General features: G+C 41.1%; 1 protein-coding gene across 4 annotated transcripts in view; it reads right to left on the bottom strand.

Moving 5' to 3' along the window:
* Window positions 1-26,046, bottom strand: part of LOC106603477 (histone-lysine N-methyltransferase, H3 lysine-36 specific) — a 51,091-nt gene that overhangs the window by 20,085 nt on the left and 4,960 nt on the right. For all 4 annotated transcript variants that reach the window (XM_014197224.2, XM_014197223.2, XM_014197225.2 and 1 more), the window contains exons 3-16: window positions 24,521-24,662; window positions 24,114-24,286; window positions 21,942-23,997; window positions 21,599-21,711; window positions 21,256-21,511; window positions 20,981-21,069; window positions 20,807-20,852; window positions 20,395-20,582; window positions 20,061-20,198; window positions 19,776-19,899; window positions 18,647-18,847; window positions 18,159-18,338; window positions 16,337-16,493; window positions 15,803-16,008 (exon numbers count right to left, since the gene is read on the bottom strand). In XM_014197224.2, coding sequence (XP_014052699.2) covers window positions 15,803-16,008; window positions 16,337-16,493; window positions 18,159-18,338; window positions 18,647-18,847; window positions 19,776-19,899; window positions 20,061-20,198; window positions 20,395-20,582; window positions 20,807-20,852; window positions 20,981-21,069; window positions 21,256-21,511; window positions 21,599-21,711; window positions 21,942-23,997; window positions 24,114-24,286; window positions 24,521-24,662 — 4,069 coding nt within the window. The remainder of the gene's footprint in view (window positions 1-15,802; window positions 16,009-16,336; window positions 16,494-18,158; window positions 18,339-18,646; window positions 18,848-19,775; window positions 19,900-20,060; window positions 20,199-20,394; window positions 20,583-20,806; window positions 20,853-20,980; window positions 21,070-21,255; window positions 21,512-21,598; window positions 21,712-21,941; window positions 23,998-24,113; window positions 24,287-24,520; window positions 24,663-26,046) is intronic.

Here is a 26,046-nt window from a genome sequence, read left to right as displayed (position 1 = left end):
ATAGTCTTTTAGAGAAATGTCATCATCGAAATATTGTAAGAGCTTTCATTTTCTGATTTTATGCCACCTTTATTTATCCTACGGTTCTGACATGGTGTATAGGGAGAACACTGTAAGAATGGCCCATGTTCTGAATTATGTTGCTGTACATTTCAAAAGTGCTGAACAAATAGTTATATTGACTTCTTCCATCCTAACTCACTCATGAATGTCTTAATCGAAATTACGGATTGCCTCTTATCTGCTAGTCGTCCCCTTATGCCATAGTTTGTACATCTCAATTGTCAGTAGAAACCATTATATTCCAATTAATGTTTTGTTTAGTGTTGTGTTGTGTAGTGGCTTTGCTGGCATGCATCTAAACATGTTTTTGTTTTGTTTGCCCCACCAAGATTTACATGCTAAAATCGCCACTGCTAGAGACTTCCAGTCAGGCAATGTAAGAAAACGTGTTTCAGAGAGGTCCCCAATTAAATGTTAATGTTTTTTACACGCCGCTGTTAGTTTTTATGCGGATGTATCAGTTGGTTATATACATTTTAATCACTTTTCATGGTACCAAGACCAACCCAAAGAGAACTGCTTCGACTAACACATCTTCGAAGGCCGAACCACCTCCTCAAACACCGAAAATGGCTGCCGCGGCCAACCCTGCTGCAGAGTCGGAGGCCTTTTCTATGACCCCGCTTGTAGCTGAGCTAGCTAAACAAAGAGGTAGCCTAAAAGAGGATATGGGTTCTCTCATCAGCACTTCACTGGCAACTCTCCAAACTTCCATTGACGCTTTTCAAAAAACAGTCAACACGTTTGAGCAAAGCCTCACTACACTAGAAGGTTTCGCCACTGACAACACTGAGCGGATTGCCGAGCTAGAGGCAGCTATCTCTCATATGAAAATGGCCAACACAGCTTTACTTTCCAAGGTAGATTCGTTGGAGAATTATACCAGAAGGGAAAACATCTGGATTGTTGGCGTCATGGAGGGAATTGAGATTGGAGTCAACCCTGTGAAATTTGTCTTCAACATGCTGGTGAAAGTGATGGGTAACGGTGTCTTTGACAAGCCGCCAGACTTGGCGGCTTTGACAAGCGCACAGATCCCTCGCCCCCCATACCCAATTCAGGGGAGCGGCCTAAGATGATCATAGCGTACTTTCATCATTACCAAGACAAGGAACGTCCAATGTGCTGGGCGAGGCAGCATCAACCAAAATTCTGTGGCCAAGATATATGCTTCTACCCAGACCCGAGTGCCAATCTCGTGAAGAAAAGAGCTGAATTCAAGGACATCAAACCCGGTCTCTACAAGAAGGGGATAAAGTTTCAGCTCCTACACCCTGTCCGTCTTTTTTGAGGGAGAGACCCTAATTTTTGACACACTGGCTGAGGTTAAAGCATTCTATGTCCGGCGCATAGAGTAAAGTTGATAGAGGAAGCGGCCCGGCTGGTTAGCCATGGCGGGAGGAATATGTAGCTGGCTACTTTGCTAGCTGGCAACGAACTGATTTTAAGACATCCACTTGGATATTACTTTTCACATGAAAGCAATGTTATTTAATTTTTTTGGGTGAGAGCCCCCGATTACATCTTTATTTGATTTAGTTTAATTTGACTGAGATTAGTGGCAATGTTAGCCAATACATCACAATCAAATTGGCTGGCTAGCGGGAGCTGGCTGGACACACTTGACTGTTTATTATCTGGCTAGCTAGCTAATGCCACATTTTTTTTAAATGCAATTTTACATGGCAACAAGATGAATACTTAACTCCAGGTGCACACAGGGATATCTGTATTACATCTATACTTGGCTGAGAAGATTTGAGACAACAGCAACATTGGGCTGACTTGCTAGCATGGCTAGCTACGCACAACAAAAACTAAAGTGCTCAAGCACTGACTGGGCTATTTGAATGTGGATGTGGATTTAGCTAGGCACTTCTCCACCATTTCTAGCAGCTAGCTTGCTGAGATAGCTTGACATATGGACAACTACCTAGCTAGCTACAGCTAGAATCGACTGAACGAAGACCTGTATCCATGTAAGTAACATTGACTGGCTGACTAGCTTAGCTGGTACTAGTAACACATGTTAAATATCCAATGGGAATTTGTTATGTTTTTGTTTCAACTAAGTTGGCATTAGCTAGTCATTTAACGTTACCTTTCTAAAGACTATTTGTTAATGCTACAATCTTAGGGTTTGATTCGGGTTACTTTCTTGTTTGCAAATTGCTTTCATGCGAATGTAATGCCTTTGTTTGTTTGAGTGGGTGTTTGGATATATATCGCTTTCTCCTCTACTGAGATTCATTGACGTTTTCATATTCTGGCATTCATGTTTGTGGGGTGCGTTCCCTGCTGTAGTCTTTGTGGTCGCACTGTGCCTGAGTATCATATTTTACTCCCTGTGGTTGTGGATACAGTTGCGCGGTGTGGCTACAGGAGCGTGGCGTGGAGCGCACCCCTAACACAACCCACGGGCCTATTTGCATTTGTTAAAGTCAATGGAGGATGTAACTGACCGAATATTGAGTGACACTGTTAATATTTGAGTTTAAACAATTTAAAACTGGCGTTGTAAATAAGTCTGTTAATTATTGGAAGCTCTCTTGTGTAGGGTAAGTTAAGTGACAGATGGTTAAGCGGGAGTTTGACCCTATTTGGGGAAGCCTGCGGTCTGCCTTAGAGGCGAGCATAGGACAGTGTTCTTTTGTGCTGTGTTTATTTTGTTGTGCTATATTGAGGGTTTTATGTCAGGGGAGTGGGGGGGAGTTGTTTGCCTTCATTAACCATTTGATTGCTACATAACAGTATTTTGCCTAACTTTTCGTTACATGCTTTTTATTTTGTCACAAGATATGATGCGTTGTCTTATACAGGGTTTTCATGTCTATTCTAGTTTAGTAATCTCAACTTTTAATAACTGGTAATTCAGATATTGGGGTGGGAGTTGAGGGGTTAGCTATTAGGTTTACAAGCTGGAATGTCAAAGCAATGAACGGCCCGTTTAAACAGGCTAGAGTATTTGCTCATCTTAAGAATTTAAAAACCGGTATAGCATTCTTACAAGAAACACATTTTTGTACAGCAGATAGAAGAAATCCGGGGACATGGAGAGAAAATAGGTCCAGTATGCTCTGGTCTGAGTCGCGCTGTACAAAACTGGCGATAGCTTTTCGAGCTAAGGGATAGCTGATGACCGCTAACCATGGCTAGCTGAACTCCAACGTTAGCCAGTGAACTGGCTAACTTCTGTTGAGGATTTCAGATTTGAGGTAAATAATACTTTTTTTTTTAATTGGTGAGGGGGGTTGCAGGAGAGTGTTTTGAGGTTGAGTTTTTAGAAAAAATATATATAAAAAGATTTTTGAAGACAAGATGTAAATATATATATACATATGGGACTAGACGAAGGACAAAGATGTCTGACTGCTACGCCATCTTCTCAATAAACAATGGAAAATTGAACAACAACAGCTGATCGACGCAATTCTGGAATTAGACCAACAATACTCCGCCTCTCCATCACCAGAACTTTACAAAGAAAGGCTGAGTCTTCAAACTCAGTACAATATACTATCCACAGATAAGGCTGAGCAGCAGCTACTCCGCTCACGTGTTTTTTTTATGAACATGGAGAAAAGGCTGGTCGACTTCTTGCTCATCAACTCAAGTGCAAATCTGCTTCACAGCTGATCCCTCAAATTCACAACACTTCAGGTGTCTTAACAGTTAGTCCTATTGAAATCAAAAATACCTTCAAAAAAATGTATTCAGATCTTTACACGTCAGAATAACCTGAAGACAATTCAATTATGAATGATTTTCTTGACAATTTGGAATCTCCTACCATTATTAAGTTTTAATTATTATTTTTTTCTTTACATTTAACCTTTATTTAACTAGGCAAGTCAGTTAACAACAAATTCTTATTTACAATGACGGCCTACACTGGCCAAACCCGGACGACGCTGGGCCAACTGTGAGCCGCCCTATGGGACTCTCAATCACGGATTTGAACCAGGGTGTCTCTAGTGACGCCTCAAGCACTGAGATGTAGTGCCTTAGACTGCTGCGAAACTTGGGAGTACAGAAAAGAGAAAGGAAATTGATCAACCTTCGCAGTTAGAGGAGATTATTAATTAAATTACAGCAATGCAAAGTGGGAAATCCCCTGGCCAAGATGGCTACCCAATCGAATTCTACAATAACTTTTCTGCCAAACTGGCCCCCCTCCTGCTTGAAATGTTTGAAAACACACTGGCCCATGGTGTTTTACCCCAAACCCTGACAGAGGCGTCGATCACACTTTTGTTAAAACCCGGCAAAGATGCATCTGAGTGGGGCTCATACAGACCGATCTCACTTTTAAATGCAGGTGTAAAAATATTTTGAGAAATTGCTTGCCTGATCAACGGATCAGACAGGGTTTATTAAGGGTCGCCACTGCTTTTCTAACATTCAACATCTGCTTAATGTCATACACTCTTCTGCACCTTCGGACGTTCCTGAAGTGGTTATCTCTTTAGATGCGGAGAAGGCATTTGACAGGATAGAATGGAAATATGTATTCTCTCTACTGGGAAAATGTGGCTTTGGTGCAAACTTCAATTTCCTGGGTCCAACTGTTGTAATCATCGCCCAAGGCATCAGTACTTACAAACAAACTTCATTCACAGTATTTCCCATTATCAAGGGCCACACACCCAGGGATGTCCAATGTCCCCTCTGTTATTTGCCCTGGTGATAGAACCCCTTTCTATTACGCTAAAGGACACACCCTCAATACATGGTATCTACAGATGGGGACTGGAACACAAAGTTTCCTTGTATGCAGATGACTTGCTTTCATATATCTCAGACCCTGAAGCATGTGTCCCTGAGGTAGTGGACCTACTGCATAGGTTTAGTGTGTTTTCGGGTTATAAAAGGAATTTCTCAAAAAGTGAATGTTTTCCTTTTAATGAATTAGCATTACAAATTCCACAGGATACTATTTAATTTCGTATGTCCAAATCTGGCTTTAAATATTTAGGGATCAACTTCACCCATACCATCACATCACCCATCCCCTGATTAGCAAACTTAAACTGGACTTTCAGAGATGGAGTACTCTCCATTTTACTTTAGCTGGTAAAGTGAATTGTATCAAGATGAATGTATTGCCCAGATTTCTGTACTTGTTCCAATGTCTCCCTCTTTTTTTTACCAAAGTATTTTTTCACTTCAGTGGATAACCTTATATTTACTTTTTCTATGGGGCGGTGGAAATCCAAGAATACGTAAAGCATTCCTCCAGAGAGATAGAAAACACGGAGGACTAGCCCTTCCTAACTTCATGTATTATTACTGGGCAGCGAATATACAAAATATTGTTTACTGGCTTTGCACCCCTGAAACTGACTGGTGTCAAACAAAAGCCAACTCCTGTTTCTCCTCCTCTTTGTCAGCCTTAGTCACCTCCAATCACCCTTTCTCAGCTTTGCACTACACATCCAATCCTCTATTCAAGGTCTTATACAGTGCCTTGCAAAAGTATTTCCTATTTTGTTGCAATACAACCTGTAATTTAAATAGATTTTTATTTGGATTTCATGTAATGGACATACACAAAATAGTCCAAATTGGTGAAGTGAAATTAAAAAAATAACTTATTTTAAAAAATTCTAAAATATAAAAAAAACGGAAAAGTGGTGCGTGCATATGTATTCACCCCCTTTGCTATGAAGCCCCTAATTAAGATCTGGTGCAACCAATTACCTTCAGAAGTCACATAATTAGTTAAATAAAGTCCACCTGAGTGCAATCTAAGTGTCACATGATCTGTTACATGATCTCAGTATATATACACCTGTTCTGAAAGGCCCCAGAGTCTGCAGCACCACTAACCAATGTGGCACCACTATGAAGACCAAGGAGCTCGCCAAACAGGTCAGGGACAAAGTTGTGGAGAAGTACAGGTAAGGGTTGGGTTATAAAAAAATATCCGAAACTTTTAACATCCCACGGAGCACCATTAAATCCATTATTAAAAAATTGAAAGAATATGGCTCCACAACAAACCTGCCAAGAGAGGGCCGCCCACCAAAACTCACGGCCCAGGCAAAGAGGGCATTAATCAGAGAGGCAACAAAGAGACCAAAGATAACCCTGAAGAAGCTGCAAACCTCCACAGCGGAGATTGGAGTATCTGTCCATAGGACCACTTTAAGCCGTACACTCCCCAGAGCTGGGCTACTCAGAAGAGTGTCCAGAAAAAAAATAAGCAAACATGTTTGGTGTTTGCCAAAAGGCATGTGGGAGACTCCCCAAACATATGGAAGAAGGAACTCTGGTCTAAAATTGAGCTTTTTGGCCATCAAGGAAAACGCTGTCTGGTGCAAACCCAACACCTCTCATCACCCCAAGAACCCTATCCCCACAGGGAAGCATGGTGGTGGCAGCATCATGCTGTGGGGATGTTTTTCATCGGCAGGGACTTGTAAACTGGTCAGAATTGAAGGAATGATGGATGGCGCTAAATACAGGGAAATTCATGAGTTAAACCTGTTTCAGTCATCCAGAGATTTGAGACTGGAATGGAGGATCACTTCCAGCAGGACAATGACCCTAAGTATACTGCTAAAGCAACACTCAAGTGGTTTAAGGGGAAACAATTAAATGTCTTGGAATGGCCTAGTCAAAGCCCAGACCTCAATCCAATTGAGAATCTGTGGTATGATTTAAAGATTGTTGTTCACCAGTGGAAACCATCCAACTTGAAGGAATCTCAAACATCCCAGTGGCTAGATGTGCCAAGCTTATAGAGACATACCCCAAGAGACTTCCATCTGCAATTGCTGCAAAAGGTGGCTCTACAAAGTATTGACTTTTGGGGGGTGAATAGTTATGCATGCTCAAGTTATTTGTTTTTTTGTCTTATTTCTTGTTTGTTTCACTATAAAAAAATATTTTGCAACTTCAAAGTGGTAGGCATGTTGTGTAAATCAAATGATACAACCCCCCCAAAAAAAACAATTTTAAATCCAGGTTGCAAGGCAACAAAATACGAAAACTGTCAAGCGGGGTGAATACTTTCGCAAGACACTGTATGTAATAATCACCTCTTCCTTCCAGGCAAACTAGATTCAGCTTGCAGGCTGTGGCAGAGGAATGTTTAATGACCTTTATATTGATGGCACCTTTGCCAATTTCAAAGATCTCGCTATCAAATGTAATCTACCCCATTCAAGTTTATTTAGGTATTTCCAAATCCACCAGTTTATTTGCACTCAAAGCCCAACCTTTCCAATTCTATCACCGGAACGGGTCTGGATGCCCTTTTGAAAACACCTTTCCAACTAAAGGGACTCATATCCCATATTTTTTAGATAATCATGTCCCTTGATAACCCGTCAGTCAGTAAAATCCAATCTGAGTGGGAAAGGGAACTTGGTGGAGATCTCTGATGAAGTCTGGAATGGTACTTAGGGTAAATGGAAGCTCCTCTTGTGCCTGGGTCAGCCTTCTACAGTTTAAGGTACTTCATATTTAAAACACTATCTGAAGCATTTGATATAAAGTTGCAGCCTAGTGCAGAAATAGCTATTTTTTTTTAGTACCAAACAATAATCGTTCTCCCTGATAGCCCGCAGAAGGATATTATTGGATTGGAAATCTATCAATTCTCCCTTAGCCTCTCTTTGGCTAAAATATCTGATGCTGTTCCTAAAATAAATGTAAAAAATAAGTATACCATTCGAGGGTCAACCAACTCATTTTATTCCACCTGGGACCTGATGATATCCTATTTAGAACAGCTCCAAGGCTATTACATTTTTCCTTGTATTGAAGTAACATTGTTGTATACTTTGTTTTGTTTTCTGATATGTAAGTTTGCCATTCTTTTTAAATGTGTTTGGAGGCATTCTGGGGCGGGGAGGGTTGAAGGGGGACAAAAGGGGGAAAAATGTACAATGTCTTTACATTTTCTTTCATTCATAGTTAAAAAATATATATATATATATATATATATATAACAACAACAAAAATATATTGCTAGTGAAGTGCAACATTGTATCAAATCATCAACTGGAACAGGCCTAGAAGCTGTTGCTAGCAAACTTGCAACATTGTATCAACTAGTCTATTCAGGCCACTCTGAGCCAGTGAGCTCAGGACAGACAGCAGATTTGTTATGATACAGTGGGGCAAAAAAGTATTTAGTCAGCCACCAATTGTGCAAGTTCTCCCACTTAAAAAGATGAGAGAGGCCTGTAATTTTCATCATAGGTACACTTCAACTATGACAGACAAAATGAGAAAAAAAATTCCAGAAAATCACATTGTAGGATTTTTTTATGAATTTATTTGCAAATTATGGTGGAAAATAAGTATTTGGTCAATAACAAAAGTTTATCTCAATACTTTGTTATATACCCTTTGTTGGCAATGACACAGGTCAAACGTTTTCTGTAAGTCTTCACAAGGTTTTCACACACTGTTGCTGGTATTTTGGCCCATTCCTCCATGCAGATCTCCTCTAGAGCAGTGATGTTTTGGGGCTGTCGCTGGGCAACACGGACTTTCAACTCCCTCCAAAGATTTTCTATGGGGTTGAGATCTGGAGACTGGCTAGGCCACTCCAGGACCTTGAAATGCTTCTTACGAGCCACTCCTTCGTTGCCCGGGCGGTGTGTTTGGGATCATTGTCATGCTGAAAGACCCAGCCACGTTTCATCTTCAATGCCCTTGCTGATGGAAGGAGGTTTTCACTCAAAATCTCACGATACATGGCCCATTCTTTCCTTTACACGGATCAGTCGTCCTGGTCCCTTTACAGCCCCAAAGCATGATGTTTCCACCCCCATGCTTCACAGTAGGTATGGTGTTCTTTGGATGCAACTCAGCATTCTTTGTCCTCCAAACACGACGAGTTGAGTTTTTACCAAAAAGTTATATTTTGTTTCATCTGACCATATGACATTCTCCCAATCCTCTTCTGGATCATCCAAATGCTCTCTAGCAAACTTCAGACGGGCCTGGACATGTACTGGCTTAAGCAGGGGGACACGTCTGGCACTGCAGGATTTGAGCCCCTGACGGCGTAGTGTGTTACTGATGGTAGGCTTTGTTACTTTGGTCCCAGCTTTCTGCAGGTCATTCACTAGCTCCCCCCGTGTGCTTCTGGGATTTTTGCTCACCGTTCTTGTGATCATTTTGACCCCACGGGGTGAGATCTTGCGTGGAGCCCCAGATCGAGGGAGATTATCAGTGGTCTTGTATGTCTTCCATTTCCTAATAATTGCTCCCACAGTTGATTTCTTCAAACCAAGCTGCTTACCTATTGCAGATTCAGTCTTCCCAGCCTGGTGCAGGTCTACAATTCTGTTTCTGGTGTCCTTTGACAGCTCTTTGGTCTTGGCCATAGTGGAGTTTGGAGTGTGACTGTTTGAGGTTGTGGACAGGTGTCTTTTATACTGATAACAAGTTCAAACAGGTGCCATTAATACAGGTAACGAGTGGAGGACAGAGGAGCCTCTTAAAGAAGAAGTTACAGGTCTGTGAGAGCCAGAAATCTTGCTTGTTTGTAGGTGACCAAATACTTATTTTCCACCATAATTTGCAAATAAATTCATAAAAAATCCTACAATGTGATTTTCTGGATTTTTTCCTTCTCATTTTGTCTGTCATAGTTGACGTGTACCTATGATGAAAATTACAGGCCTCTCTCATCTTTTTAAGTGGGAGAACTTGCACAATTGGTGGCTGACTAAATACTTTTTTGCCCCACTGTATTTCCAATTGATATATGGGATCATCAGATCATGATATTTTGCTCTTTCACACCGAGGCTTGGTGAGTATCAAGGCCAGGAGTGTTGGAAAGATTTTTCAAATAATGAGGAACTATCATTTGCAATGGATGTTAAAACAACAGACTTTGTTTACAATGTGTGAGGTGAAGAAAAAATTACTGAGAAGCTCTAACTTATTAGTGGTGAACGTGGTGAGTTAAGAGAATCAGAAATCAGACATCACTGAATGGGCTCTTTCCTACATTTGCATGCAACAGGCCAGGAAGGCCTACTTCTATGCATGCTCAGGCACACACGCTCCCTCAACATTATCAGGACAGAGAAACCAGACACATGCTCATTGCTCACGGAAGACTCCAAACAAACACAATGAAAAGATTGACAAAACTCGTAATTGTTATGAAATAAACCAAAACATGTTTCTCACAAGTGTAGCAGGTTGTGACCTCCGCAAACATTTCCACTCCAAGAATAACAATGGTAAATTACTGTAATTATTACATGCATTAACAGAAATGTATGTAACCAAATGACGAGGGATTAACGGTATATTTACTAGGCCTACTGGTGACATATAAAATGAGGAAAATAAACCATCAACCAACAATTCATACAATGAAACAAAAAATTGGCAATTATTGGTGTGAGACAACGCATTCTATAAAGATGCGACCATACATTCTGGAGAGATGAGAGCATGCATTCTGGAGAGCTGAGAGCATGCATTCTGGAGAGCTGCGAGCATGCATTCTGGAAAGCTGAGAGCATGCATTCTGGAGAGCTGAGAGCATGCATTCTGGAGAGCTGAGAGCATGCATTCTGGAGAGCTGAGAGCATGCATTCTGGAAAGCTGAGAGCATGCATTCTGGAGAGCTGAGAGCATGCATTCTGGAGAGCTGAGAGCATGCATTCTGGAAAGATGAGAGCATGCATTCTGGAGAGCTGAGAGCGTACACTCTGGAGAGCTGAGAGCGTACACTCTGGAGAGAAAAATGCCATGTCTTCGCCACACACCCTTCCCCTTCTTCTTGTTGAACATTTTTAATTATACTCAAGACAAATTATCTTCACACATATTTTAGATGCTTTTCAATGACAGCCGCAACTTAATCTGCTAGACATATTGCCATGGGCGCTGCCCAAATTGCGGGATTCCCAAATAGGCATAGGCCTACAAACTTGTGATTTGAAACAATCCACAACTATTTAAAAAATAAAAAGCTAATGATTCTATGAGGTTTAGTCATTTTGAATGTTTTTATTCAGACAGGAGTAATTATATTATTTTGCTAAATTTACTTTAGGGAAAGCCAGTGTCCTAATAGTGCACTGTGCACCTGCCAGTTTTCCTTTCCAATTCACAAAAGGCAAAAACCTGAGATGTGTATATAATGACGAGATGCTCATGTTTCCACCCTAACAATGAGAGTCGTTGTCCCAAAGGCGGGAAGGCAGACGACAAGCATAGGTCTGCATATTATGCTCATAGAAACGCATTGGGCTTATTCTGGACAGATTTTGGCGAGAGTGAGCCCTCTCGCTTTGCCTCTTCCTCTCTGCTGAAACTCTCACCGGAGAAAGCATCCGAGTGAGCGAAACAGCACCCCTCTGTCTTACTATATGTAGCCCATGTATCTTATTCAGTCTGGCTAGAAATAGTATGACATGCCATACTCTTTTGGTCCAGACAGCATCAGCTATATAGCGTCAACACATACTGAGACAGAGGCCATGTCTAGCTAGACTTGACAGTTCATGACGCTTTTGTATTCTGATAATGGAGTTCTGATCATAAAATTCCAAACACGTCATGCGTCTACATTTACATTTAAATGTGTCCACCTTGCCCACATTTTGTCCATTCCTGCACTATATTCAAATGCCAGTATGCATTCTATAAATGGTGGAATAGGCAAAACAACAGCCGATGGCAGTATCTAACTACTGTAGCTAAGTAGCCAGCTAAGCTCTGTAGCCAGCCAGCAAGCTAGCAAGCAATGCTAGAGGGATTGCAAACGAGTTAGCATTAAACATTTTCTAAATATTAGCTCGCTGGCTAGCATTTATAGGCCAGGAAACACTTTCCACACACCCTAGGAACATATTTCCGCCAACATTATAATGAAAAGGTGCTTCTGTCCCAAAAACACACATTTTATGGAGACTTGTGGGAGGAGTGCTGATGACGTCGCCCACTGTATGCGATTTCGGTAGCCTGATTGCATCCAGACTGAGGAAAAATCGGCACAAAATGCATCCCTGACCACCTCCTGAAGTGGTCAGACAGATCTGAACACAATCAGACCACAAAGCGACTTTCGTGCGTCTAGACAATGCGAGCTTCGTATTCTGATAGCAGAAGTAAGTGTAAGCATGTAAGTGTCAAGTTTAGACACGAGCGCTGATTCGCTCACTCGGATACTTTATCTGAGATTGATGCGTCTTTCTGTTGGCGTGCGTCTCGGTCAAATAAATGATCAATATTTCAATATTTTATTTGGACAGGCAAGGAGGTAGGTAGGGCGGGCCAGGCCCCCTAAGGCCCTCCCATAATGCCGGCCCTGCATGGCTCCCAAAGTTTTCATACTTATTCTCGGTAATACCCATTTTTTAATAACCTTTTACTGCAGGGTTCTTTCATAACCTTTTACTTCAGGGTCACACAGTGTTTGTTAGTAGTCTTAAACAAATCTACTTTGAAACAAAAGTATACACTTCATACACAATGTTATGGTCTTAAAAAAAAGAAGACACCTACACCATGTCAGAAATTAAGTTAAAATGTATTCAAGTTTGCATCCCAATAGTACACTTTATATACATCACAGAAGACTGAAATATAACAAAACCGTTTGACATAGAAACACCATATTTTCGGCATATTTTTTTAATATATTTTTTTTATTAATTATGAGATAATGAAATATATTAATAACATTCCACACATGAGGCCACTAGGTAATTTAACTGCAGGAAAGGGCTACAAAAGTATACTCGGTCATAGCAGACTTCAGAAGGGCAAATAAAACTCATAGAATTAAAAGGAAAGTACTACATCTTCCCAGGGGCGGAAATCCCGGGTGGGACGGGGGGGACACGACCCCCCCATCCTGGGAAAAATATGATTCGTCCCCCCCAATATATCACTGAAACATAACTATGTAATTTAAATAATATTAATAATACGCAATGAAAGCAATTGTGCTGATTATAGACACTTAATAGCGCGTTTTTAAGTTTCAAAAGATTGCGACCCCCCCCCCACCCTTTGCCTCAATGGTTTGATCCACTGCCAGTTCCTTAGTTGGCAAGGTAACAGAGGGGTCGTGTCTACTGTCTGAAAGGCACTCAATGCACGTAACTGACGTGAGGTTAATCCAGTCAATCGCGCACACACACTAGCTGAATATGCAGAGCTAGCGCGCAAATATTAACTATTAAGCTAGCTAGTACCTATTCCATTTATGTGGCGTCGTCAAAGATGGAATCTTTGCTATCGTCAATTTATTCCAAGATCAGCATGCAGATGATGTAAGTTAGTGCTTCAAAGTCCCTGTAATAAGGTTAGCGATAAACTGAAGTCCAAACTGAACAGAACTACACTCTCTTCTACCATTGTCTTAAATATATTTAATGGTCTCGTTGCAAAAGCTAAATTGTCGCAAGGGAACTTTTATTTATTTATTTTATTTAACCTTTATTTAACCCGGGTAGCAAAGATTATAGCAAACACCACTGAAACTGAATTGGTGCTCGCTAGCTTTGCAAATTCAGCTATTGTTGGAAGCCAGCCAATATGAAACAAACTATTAAAATTACAAAAGGTTGCAGCATATGTTGTGTAAATGGTGAACTCATACAGCTGTCAACTCTTGTCATTTTAATCCGTTTCACATTTGCTAGCTACCTTTTAGATCGAAGCCCAAATAAAATGATAGAAGATGATAGAAGCCCATCTCCTACTGTAAATAACCTACACACTGTGTGTGTGTGTGTGTAGCCAGCCAGCCAGCCAGGTAGAAAAATGGCAGAAAAATAAAACACGGACATCAGAGTATTTTTCAATACACCAAAACGCATAGTAAGAACCCTAGTAGCCTAATATCTCAAAGACTAGTTGATAAAATGTTCATAAGAAAGAAATGAAATTCTAATGGAAATGTTTCACAATGATGTCATTAGGCAGAGCAGGCAACAGATGGCACACAGACAGCAGAGTTGGGGACAGATATGCAGGGACAGACTGGCAGAGACAGGGAGTCTCAGGTAAGTTTGTTGAGTCTTTGTTTGGCAACATTATGAAAGGTTCTCAATTTTTTTGACTTGTAAAATAGGAACATAATTGGAAAATGCCATGGATAACCCCACTCTCAATTTAAACTGGTGACTGAACTAAGATTTGTTAAAGGCAATGGTATTGCTGTTGTGATTAGTTGTGTAGTTTTGGGTACCGGTAGTTAGGAGTACGGCAAACACCTTATTTCTTTGGTTCCTCAATATACATTTACCATATTACAATGTAGGCTATGTGTTACAGCACTACTTTTGGTGTCCCCCTCAGGAATTGCTCTTGAGAAAATTTCATGTAATTGTCCCCTCCAAAGTTGATATCAGATTTTCGCCCCTGCATCTTCCTAAGTCTGAGGGTGGTTTTAACCTTCCAGAATTGGAATTGTACCAACTCACCACCCAAGGCTTTTACTTGAGACATATAGTTAAACGCACTAAAGAGGAACAATGGGTACATATTGAAGATGTGCATGCTCATCCCTCAGAATATATTTATGTGGCAATTTTCAAAGGATAAAGCTAAGCATATTAACAACTTCATAGTTAAGAACAACATGGAAGAAAATGAAACGTATTCTACAAGAACCAATCTCACTCCCTTATAACACAACCCTATGGAACAATCCTTGGATAGCTTTTCAGAATTCACCAATAAATTGGTCCACTTGGAAAACTAATGGCATAAAAACCATAAATGACTTGGTAATAGGAAATATATGTATTTCCATGACAGCTTAAAATTTTGGATTGACTAATGTAGATATTTTCAAGTACATCCAACTTAAGTTTTATATCACGAAATGTTGATTAGAAATATTTTGGACATCAGAGCAATCTTGAGGGAATCCTATTTGAGTCAGAAAAGGATATTCATATGATAGGTAAGCTATACAAAACCTTGCAGAGAGCATATCCAACTGACAATCTCTTAGAAACAAATATAAACTATTGGAATCAAGACTTAAAAATAACTGATATTGGCACAAGATGGAGGGAATGTTGGAACATAACTATTGAGATTACAGTTAACAAAAATGTACTCTTAATTCAGTATAAATGAATGTATAGAATGTATTATACAAGACAAAATTCACGAATTCTACAGCACAACGGCAGAGTTGTCTGAAGTGTAACACTAACAATGACTCAATAATCCATGCCTTCTGGGAATGTTATAAAGTCCAAAAGCTATGGGTGGAGTTAGAAAGTTGGCTGTCAGAACTATTACAATGTAAATTAACTTTCAATCCGTCTGTCTGTATATTTCAAGACATGGCATATGAGGGCGCAGTGAGATACCCGATGGGTTGGACGATACTTTTCTCGTCAATCAAAAACTGGAAATCAACCAATCTTCCATCGTTAACGCAATGGAAAGTTCAAATGCTTTATTATCTAAAAATTTAAATTGCGTGGGACGAGGGAGAGAAACAAAATTGTGCATTTTGAGACCATGTGGCGTAGAGTGATGGGGCGCTGGAGATGGGGGTGTGTGCTAGTGGGTCTGTGCAGGTATTATGTAGTTGATGTTTGTATGATGTTGTAGTTTGTATGTGTATGTTTTATATTGTTTATAAAATATTAAATAAGTTTCCTTTTAGTTGAAACTCTATATAAACTATATTCGACTACCTCAATTATTTTAAAAGTTGGTATTTTCAAATAAACTACAAAATACAACTATTTTCTGCCCAGGTCTGTTGGTGTGAATACCTTTCTTGTAGATGGCGTCTACACCCTTCCCCATCTTCTCCTTGTTGTTGGTGTCTACGTCCATGTAGGGGAAGACTCGGGCCTGGTAGGTCCACAGGTAGTCGTTGGAGCCAAAGAAGTGCACAGGGAACTCTCCTACATTGTGCCTCATACGTAGGATGTTCTCCGGAATGTTCTTGGGATGGCTGACCTCCGCAGGCCACCACCTAGACAGTGGATAGGAAGGGAAAAGACGATATGAATAAGAAAAGAAAATGGGTCACGGCCCATGGCAGAAAGACCCTACCATTTTGCAACCACTGCCATATTGTGAATAGAAATGCAGGTGCATTTCGGTTCTCAGTTCCTTGGTTGTTTAGTAATGTCAGAACACTTCAGAGTTAGGATACTTTAGCATTGGGAATGTAGTTAAGGCAGGGGAGGACTTTTACTAATATACTGGATGCCAATCTGTTTCTGCTTTAGCCAACTTGTTGTTGTTTTGCCAAACCAACGCTGAGCCAGTAAGATTGGTACACAGGCGGCTGTACTGACCTGTATCGGCCCACTTTGACCCACAGGATGTCCTTATAGTGGGGCTTCTTCCCGGCCAGGCAGTCGTTGCAGAACCAACTGCCCTCGGGCATGTCGATGTTCAGACACTCCTGGTGGAAGGCAGCAGGACACGACTCACAGCACAGCAGACTGCCCCCTGGAGCATGGAAGAAGAATAACAGTTTGGCTACTGAACTGGTCTACGGGATTGAAAACACACGAGTAAACAGAGACGTAACTGGGCTCTAGTGTTTAACTTCTCTAGGGTAGGGGACAGTATTTTCACGGCCGGATGAAAAACGTACCCAAATTAAACGGCCTACTACTCGGGCCCAGGAACTAGAATATGCATATTATTAGTGGATTTGGATAGAAAACACTCTGACGTTTCTAAAACTGTTTGAATGATGTCTGTAAGTATAACAGAACTCATATGGCAGGCAAAAACCTGAGAAAAATCTAACCAGGAAGTGGGAAATCTGGAGCTTGTAGTCTTTTCAAGTCATTGCCTATCCAACACACAGTGACTTAGGGTTCATTTTGCACTTCCTAAGGCTTCCACTAGATGTCAACAGTCTTTAGAACCTAGTTTCAGGCTTTTGCAGTGAACAGAGAGCGAACAAGAAGGCCGGGAAGTTGGTGACTCAGGAAAGGACATGAGTTCATTGGTGCGCATTCACGTGAGGGGTAGCTCTGTTCCAAAACGTTTTTCAAGACATTGGAATCGTCCGGTTGGAATATAATTGAAGTTTTAAGTTAAAAGGCCCTAAAGATTGATGCTATACAACGTTTGACATGTTTCAACGAACGTAAATATAACATTTTTTTGACTTTCGTCATGAGATTTTGGGCGCCCTTCCTACATTTGTAGTAGCTTACTGAACGCGCAAACAACAAGGAGGTATTTGGACATAAATTATGGACTTTATCGAACAACATTTATTGTGGACCTGGGATTCCTGGAAGTGCCTTCTGATAAAGATCATCAAAGGTAAGTGAATATTTATAATGCTATTTATGATTTTAGATGACTCCAAAATGGTGGGTATCTGTATTGCCTAGTGTATGTTTCTGAGCGCCGTACTCAGATTATTGCAAAGTGTGATTTCCCCGTGAAGCTTTTTTGAAATCTGTCACAGCGGTTGCATAAAGGAGATGGTTATCTAAAATTCTTTGAATAACAGTTTAATATTTTATCAACGTTTTTGATGAGTATTTTTGTAAATTGTTGTGCTGATTCACCGGCAGTATTGGAGGCAAAATATTTTCTGAACATCACGCGCCAATGTAAAATGCTGTTTTTGGATATAAATATGAACTTTATCTAACAAAACGTACATGTATTGTCTAACATTGAGTCCTAGGAGTGTCATCTGATGAAGATCGTCAAAGGTTAGTGCTTAATTTTAGCTGATTTCTGGTATTTGTGACCCCTCTCCTGCTTGGAAAATGGCTGTGTGGTTTTTCTTGTGTTGTACCTGTCCTAACATAATCTAACTTTATGCTTTCGCCGTAAAGCCTTTTTGAAATCAAACAATGTGGTTACATTAAGGAGAAGTGTACCTTTAAAATGGTGTAAAATAGTCGTATGTTTGAGAACTTTGAATTATGACATTTTGTTGTTTGGAATTTGGCGCTCTGATTTTTCACTGACTGTTGAATAGTGTGTCCCGTGGGTGGGGCCCACCTGCCCAAGAGAGGTTAAGAACGCTGATCACATGTTCTGCGAAAATTGGACGCTGATCATGTAATGTACATGACATAATAGCGTACCTATGCATATCTGACTCTAACAACACAACATATGTGGAGGCCGGCGTACCTTCGGAGCAGACAAAGCACCAGCTGACATTGACGTGTTCATGGTTGCGGAAGCCCCTGCGGGGGGTGAAGTGGTTGGGACACAGGAAGCTGTTGTTGGCCAGGACCACACTGCCCGCTGCCATGCAGTAGTCATTGGCATGGTATGCCACAGGGCAGCGCACACAGCGCGTCAGACGACCTACAGGACACACAACACAGGGGAGACGGGCAGAATGAGCTGTTAGTTAGAATATCTGGTATATATTTACTTCCCGCAGCTCACTTCAATTAGTTTGTCTTTCTATCATGCTGTTGAAATAAACTGAATTGCTTGTGCAAAAATTAAAATTATTTTAGCACAAACGTGTGCAAAAATGTTTCTATTTATTAACTCCAACATCATAATTTCTCCTGTGGAGTTACCAATATACCGGGATTTCAATTGAGCAGAATTGCATAAAACAAAGTTAAACTAAACTGTGCTGGGTGAAGCAGAGCAGCACCCACCTTTGGAGACGGAGGGGTTGACAGGGTTGGTTATGAAGCAGGACAGACAGACGTGGAGAGAGCAGCGGAAACCCCGGTGCAGGGGGGCAGCGGGAGCGTGGTTGGCTATACACTCTCCATGGTAGAACTTCCCACACACTGGGATCATACAGCGCATCACGTCCTCCCCGGGCTTCTTACACGCAAAACAGGTGTGGACACCTAGCAACAAACAAATCAGCTTTAATCAATGGATTTGCTTTTACTAGCCAGAGAGAATTATGGATGCCAGGATGAGAGGATGACAGGGGAGAGAATCAGCAAAATAGCATGTGAAACAGAGAGAACACTTATAACTCTATGTGCAACTAATAATAGTCTTTCCATAATTTTGTCTGAGAAGGAATGGGGCTTAAAAACATGACACTAGCTAGGCTTCCATTGAATTGGCGACAGATTTTCATACGAATATTCTAAAATCCGCATAAAAACAATATGCGCATTTTCCCAGTAGAGATGTGTTTCCATCAAATTGACTTGTTGCAGATAAAAGGCTGTGCGTGATGACGTAGTGCACATAAAAATACCTTCTGCGGTTAAATTCCCATGTACCGAATAACAAATACAAGTTCAAATGGATTTCCATCGCATTTTCAACTCAACGCACGTATAGCCTACATGATGAGATTATTATGGACAAAAGAGCAAGATTTTTTTTTTGTCAAATGGCAGCCAAGTATCGATGATCATGTCACCAGAATAAGACCGTCAATATTTATTGGAATGGAGCATCAAGATCATCACCTTGCACCTCATCTCCTTGTGAAGTTTAAGACCACACAACATGCCATTGCATGACTCCAAGTTTACTTTGATAAGATGGATATTATATCAATACTTGTGCATTAAAAACGTTTCCACTAACATTTCTCACATAAATCATTTTACAGACACAAAACCTTCCCACCTTTTCTGGCGTATTTTGTTTTGTCAAGATTTGAACATTTAACTGAAAAATGTTCTGTTTCCATCAGACCTGTAATGACATTTTCTATCCGAAATGTACTTTACTCACATAAAAAGGTTGGATGGAAACATGGTTAATGAGTATAGAGTGGTTGTGTTTTTACAGAATATGTGCTTGACCCACCAGACTTGCACTCCTGGCAGACGAACTTCCCTATAGGAGGGTCTGTGAGGCCGATACACTGGAGGTGGAAGGCCCCACAACACTGTCCCTCACACAGCAGCAGCTCCCCTGTCTTCTCACACACCTACCATACAGTCCATAAACATTTAGACAACATTACAACAACATTTACACAACTATCTGAAACAATGAGTAAAGAGCAAATGCAGTCAGTCCATAATCACATATTGCACATTAAAACAACAAGGTAACCACTCGTACATTTGTGATGCGAGGCCTACTCACCTGACACACATTCTCTTTCAATGAGGCAGCGCCCCCTCTGTCCCCTATGATCTTCTTATTGGGGGAGAGTGGGCCATCGCGCAGTGAAGACTCCTCCCTCATGGATGAAAAGCTGTCATCCAAACTAGATGTAAAACCCTGAGGAGCAAAGAAGAGGAAAATCAGCAGGAGAGTTCAAACACTGTAACATGATTCCATGTAGAAACATTGTTTTATTTTTTTTCATAATTAGATAATTATTGAGTAATGTCTATTTTACCATGTACTTTCTATGTTATTATCGGGTCAAACATGGACCATAAAATAGAGCTTGAGATTTGACCTATTGTCTGACCTCTGGGTCTAGGGTATCCCTCCCATCGTCATGAAGATCAGTTTCCTCACTGGGGGGCTTGGTGACGTCACAGTCTGACCCTTTCTCCAGGCTGCTCTGGGTCGGGGGGCAGGGTGTAAATGTGGAGGGTGCAGGGGTAGCTGTGGTAGGTTGCTTGATCTTTGATTTAGAAAAGAGTTGTCCAGAGCCTGGGAACAAAAACAGTCAAGTCAACTTTGACCCCAAGACCAATCAGCCCTTTGAATTGACAATCATTAAGTAAACGACAGCAGTATGACAAAGAATTGTGATAAACAGTGTATAGTCTCAAATATATTGATGCTATTTCCATACTCATCTTACTCAAAAGTGAGACTCTTAAAAAGGGTGTAATATGGGCAGTTTGAGGGAGATCCTTCCTGTGTAGACTGACCTGAATGAAGAGGATGACTTGATAAGATGGTCTTCAGGGACTTGACCTGAAATAGATAATTAACCAGTCAACCCCTGTTTTAAGGCCTTCATTACTGTGAAGATAAATGGAACCATCAGATACAAAAAAAATCCTTATTGAACAAAGCTCAACCATTCCCTAACACCTCCATACCCTCTTCTTTGGAATTGTGGCAGCCTCCATAATCTTCGGAGTTGGTTTCCTCTGTCTCTTACGGATGGTTTCCAAGTAAGGAACGTCACCTGCCACAAGACAACAGTGTTACTATGGACCTTTACACACATCTGGGATAATGACTACTACTACAGAGGAGTAATGTAATAAAAACAGCAATTACTTGGTTTCACGGCACATTGCATTGTGAAAAGATCTTGTAATTTTTTGCAATCCAACCAAAGTATACATTTTATATATAAATAGTTTCTCACCAACATTCTTTGTCAGACCATCACTCAGCAACGAAGGGTCTGCTTCAGGAGGTGGAGTTAGAGTATCTATGGACAGGATAGGTGCATCCTGAGGGGGAGTATTCTCTATTGGGGGAGGGGCTTGTCCAGTGGGGGTCTTGGATGGTTCGTCTGGGGGAAGCGTTTGTATTTCAGGAAGTGGGTTCAGAGGGGCATGGTCATGTGTGGTTTTCCCTGATGGTAGGGGATCTGGTTTGTTGCTGTTGGAATGTGCCACCTGGAAAAACATGAAGAGGGTATAGACCTGGGATCATAATACAAAACCCTGAAAATCCAAGAGATGTAATATGTTTGAGTGAGCTACCTTTCCCAAAGACTGAAGGGGCTTTTTCTGTTTCTTCCTTGTGCAGATTATCTGACCGTACTCTTCTGTCCATTCTATGAGTCTTTTGCTTGGTTTTCGAATTCGTTTATGTGCTGTGGAGGATAAGTGTGCAAAAAGTATGACTACTGTACGCCACACATGTTAAATCATTACATGTCATGATCTACAGAAGTTCATGGCCCTGCATCGGACACTTTTACTTCATAGCTGTTGATATTTTCATTATGGTATGACTTCAGAAGCAAAGTTAATGCATTGATCAGTAATTATCTCCTTTAGGATACCCTTCTGTAAAACCAAGGAAATAACAAAAACTCTTTACCTGTGGGAGCCTCCTGGCCTTCCCCAGTACTTTGTGTAGTGTTTGCAGAAATTGTGGCAGGGATAGTCTGCTGGTCCAACGCTGTCTTTGGCTGAAAGGACACTGATGGTTTTGCACCACCCTGCTCCAAAGGCACCATGTTCTGTAGTCTCTCATTCGTTAGCCTACTGCAGCCCTCCCCCACCCTCCCTAATGTCTCTAAATCCTGGTCAAACTTCTCCCAAGAATTGCTCGGAAGGTGGTGCAAGGCTTCCATCCCAAGGTAGCCAGGTCCAGGAGACCTCTTACCAAAAGGCACTTTTCCATTCGGTTTCTTTTTAGTCCCGGGCGAGCCTCTGTTTTTGGCTAACCTTTTCACAACCTGGTTTGTGCTGCCTTGGAGTTGTGGGATTTCTACCTTCAGAGAAGACTTGGGTTTGGGCTTGGCCTTGGTTTTGCTCTTGCCTTGTTGACTTTTACCGAGACTCGGGCCTTGACCGAGTGACTCCTCTCCCAGTAAGGGTGGAATCACGGAAGGCTCCTCTTTTACATGAGCACTAGGTGGTCCGATTTCCAGCTCCAAGGGAGTTCCATCTTTCTCCCTGGTATCGTGCATGTCCTTCAGCAGCATGAGGAAAGTACTGAACTTGTAGTTAGTGTCTGGTTTAAAAGACACAGGTTTCCCATCACCCTCACTTGATTCCAGGGACTTGAAGGATAACTCTTTAATGTCTTTGAAGGCGTCCATGGGAGAAAAGCATGGCGAGGAACAGGAGGACATGTCAGACACACAGTTATTTTTCTTTGCCTTCCCAGATGTCAGAGGTATGAAGTCCACAGGCATCTGGGATATCAAGAAGCCCTCATCTTCAGTCTTAACCTCTGCTTCAAAGTCCTTCGACCTGGTGAACTTTGAGGAGGACCAATTTGGTAAACCAGTGATCTGATGATCGTTGCCAACCTTTAAAGGTTTGTCCTCTGTATAACAGTCTGTTTTGGTCTCTGGTTTATCAGAAGGAGTGTTTGTGGAATATGACACCACCTCCTCTGTCTTGTTGATAGGAAGGAAACAGCCAGGCTTTGGGCTAGAGAACAGATTCTGTTTCCGCACTGCTAACTCCATAGCTTTCAGAGCTCTGGTCATCAGGCGGTTGCTAGCAGGCAGATGTGCAGGCTGCTTGCCCAGGGCCTTCGACTCATCAGGAGGTCTGGGCACACTTGAGACTGGAGGTTTCAACTGATCAAAAGGACGTTCTTTGACTGTTACACTATACCCTGGAGTCTTCGACTGATCACCAGTAATATCTTTGAATGTTGCATTGGACACTGGAGTCTTCAACTGATCAGCAGGGTGTTCTTTGACTATTACGCTGGACACTGGAGTCTTCAACTGATCAATAGAGCAGTCCTTGATGGCCGCACTGGACGCTTGAATCTTTCTGTTGACAGCAGCTGCAGTTTGAGTCTTTTTCTTGCAGGGACCCTTGCTGAAGGCACTGTGGTTAGATAAGGAGGCGGTAGTGTTGAGTCGCCTGTCTTTTCCTGGTTTGCTGAACCACAGGCGACTGTGTCCTTCAGGCTGCTTCTTCACCTCTTTTACTACTGGAACTGAGGGCTGAGTCTGAGCAGGCTTGGATTGACGCTCAAGTGCTTTAGGACACAAAATATTGGGGATAGAGTCAAGGTCCGAATACGGACATTCTTTTATGTCCCCCTCTGGCTTGTCAGTGCTGTCAAATGTTGTTTTGGTGTTCAAGCACTCATTTTTTGCTTTAAATGCTTTACTTGGCTTCTTCTTGCTTTGAGGCCTCTTGGAAGTGCTTACTTTTGTTGGGGAATGTTTACTGTGTGGTGACAGAGATCCGTTTGTTAAGTTGCTTGGTGCAAGGGGTATACAGTTGGATGGATTGGAAGGGGGAGTTGGAAGGGCCTTGTCCTCTTTTTCTGATGTGGACCCATTATAGAGGGTTGTATCTATGGAGTCAGGTATAGAGACATCCATTTTGGGTCGCTCTGGGAGGACAGATTCTGCTTCAGCCACACTGGTTTTCCAAGATGCATTAAACCTCTTGGGTATCTATGAAGGCAAATAAAGCTTTTCTGTAATCACAAATGTTTGTATTTTTAGGTACATTCAGGTAAAACATGATTCATTATTGTCCAACATATACCAAAGCTGTGCCACATATTTACAATGTATTTGTAGTCTTCGTCCCTTTGCCTTCCTCTCCTGCGCAGCAAGGGGAGCTGTTCGAACTCAAAGCCTCCATGAAATGTGTGTATAGCTTTCCCTGTGACCCAGGCCAGTTCCACAGGCTGCCCAAAGGTCCTGATGTGGTACAGCCGACAAGGCCTGTCACTGGGCTCTGCAACATCATCACACAGGAGCAAAGGACCAAGGCCACTAGGTATTAGTGTTTGTAGATTTTCTATTAGATTTTCTATTAACCTTTATCACAGATATAACATATATTTTGCAAGAGCAAGACATGACAAGTGGATTGCGAAACACGACTTCCATGGTAATGAAAATCTGTTCAACAAGATCAACTCAAACCAAACAACGGCTTGTTAAAATAATATCCAGGACCAGGGCCTACCTTTCATTTTGTGATAGGTTCCCTGTAGTGGGTCAACGGTCACCTCACAAGGCCACCAGGGTCTTCGGTTGAACTTTGCCCATATAACTTCACCTTCTAAAAACTTTACAGGTGGTAAGGACTTCTTCTTTGGGCTGCCCATCTGTTGACAGACACCAAATAAGCCAATATTTAAATTACTTCAAGTCATGTTTCAAAAGGTTTGTTGACATACAGTATATTTTATATTTGTATCTTAAAGCATAATTGAGACATAATTAATAGAAGTTGGAATATTTGTGACATTGTGGCCTTACCCAGGTTTATGGTGTCATATGAAGCTTTACCGCTTGCTCTGTAATATGAGTAGTATTTTGATTTCAATAACAATTTTCTTACATTCATTTATAAATTTTGAAAATATGAAACTTTTGATTTGGCAAATAAATATAAAAATATATTGTTGAACATAATAAACTCTACAGGCATTGAAAGTTCAAGAGTGTGATCTCTTCTACTTTTAGAGTTATGATCCAATTTGTAAGCATTACCAACACAGTGAATGTGAAAATGGATTTAAAATATTCGCCCTCTGCTCATGAATTGCAGGATATGCAACGATACAAGGAGGGCTGTGGTTACATTGCCTACTATGCCAATTTCTCTCAAAAAAATGGGCCATAACTTTAAAACTAGCAGAGATTCCACTCTAGAACTTTGATATGCCCATAGAATATATTATGTTCAACAATATATAAAAAAATGTGCCAAATCAAATATGGTTTATTTTCAATATTGATGTTTATATGTTTCAATATTCATAAATTAATGAAATTCATTTTTTCTTGAAATCAAAATACTACTCATATTACAGAGCAAGCCGTAAAGCTTCATATGACACAATTTTTTGCTTTGTAGCACCTACAGATTAAACATTAAGGAGTCTGAAAAGGAGGCCTGGGCCTATGCTTTTAGATACAAATGTCAAATATATGTCAAGAATACTTCCTCTAAAGAACACGTCTATGGATAAAATTAGGTGAAATCCCAAAAATCATGGTCATTTTTTGTTCTAGTTCTGCGAGGAATCGCCCTAACCTTCTATCAACTGATCATGCAAACATCCCAGAGACGAAACAAAGCTCTGGATATGGACTGACTAATGACGTTTCTCTGTGCACATCTTTTATTGATTGCAAAAGGTAGAACTATTGACTATAATTTACCATGAGATGCTGGCGTATACTGAGCCAAACAGGAACTGAATGACATGGATCCTCTCCAGCTACAGTATGAGGAGCTTATCTATTATAGAGGAAGTGACCTTGCTTGACCTTTCTGGCTAATTAACCAGAATTTAGGCCTCTCACTATCTTCAGTTACATTTCACATATAATCAAAGCCCATAAGCTTGACAATTTATGTTGCACAGTAAAACAGGGGATCTGGACTGACAAGGAAGTACCCAGGCCAGAACTGTGACATGTTACAGGATTTAAATACGAGGGCTGTTTGGTACTGTATGATGCTGCTGTGAATAGCCATGT

Source organism: Salmo salar, chromosome ssa04 (assembly GCF_905237065.1).
Source record: "Salmo salar chromosome ssa04, Ssal_v3.1, whole genome shotgun sequence".
Taxonomy (NCBI): Eukaryota; Metazoa; Chordata; class Actinopteri; order Salmoniformes; family Salmonidae; genus Salmo; species Salmo salar.
The sequence above is the reverse complement of the archived record's forward strand: the minus strand, read 5'-3'. Positions and strand labels throughout refer to the sequence as shown.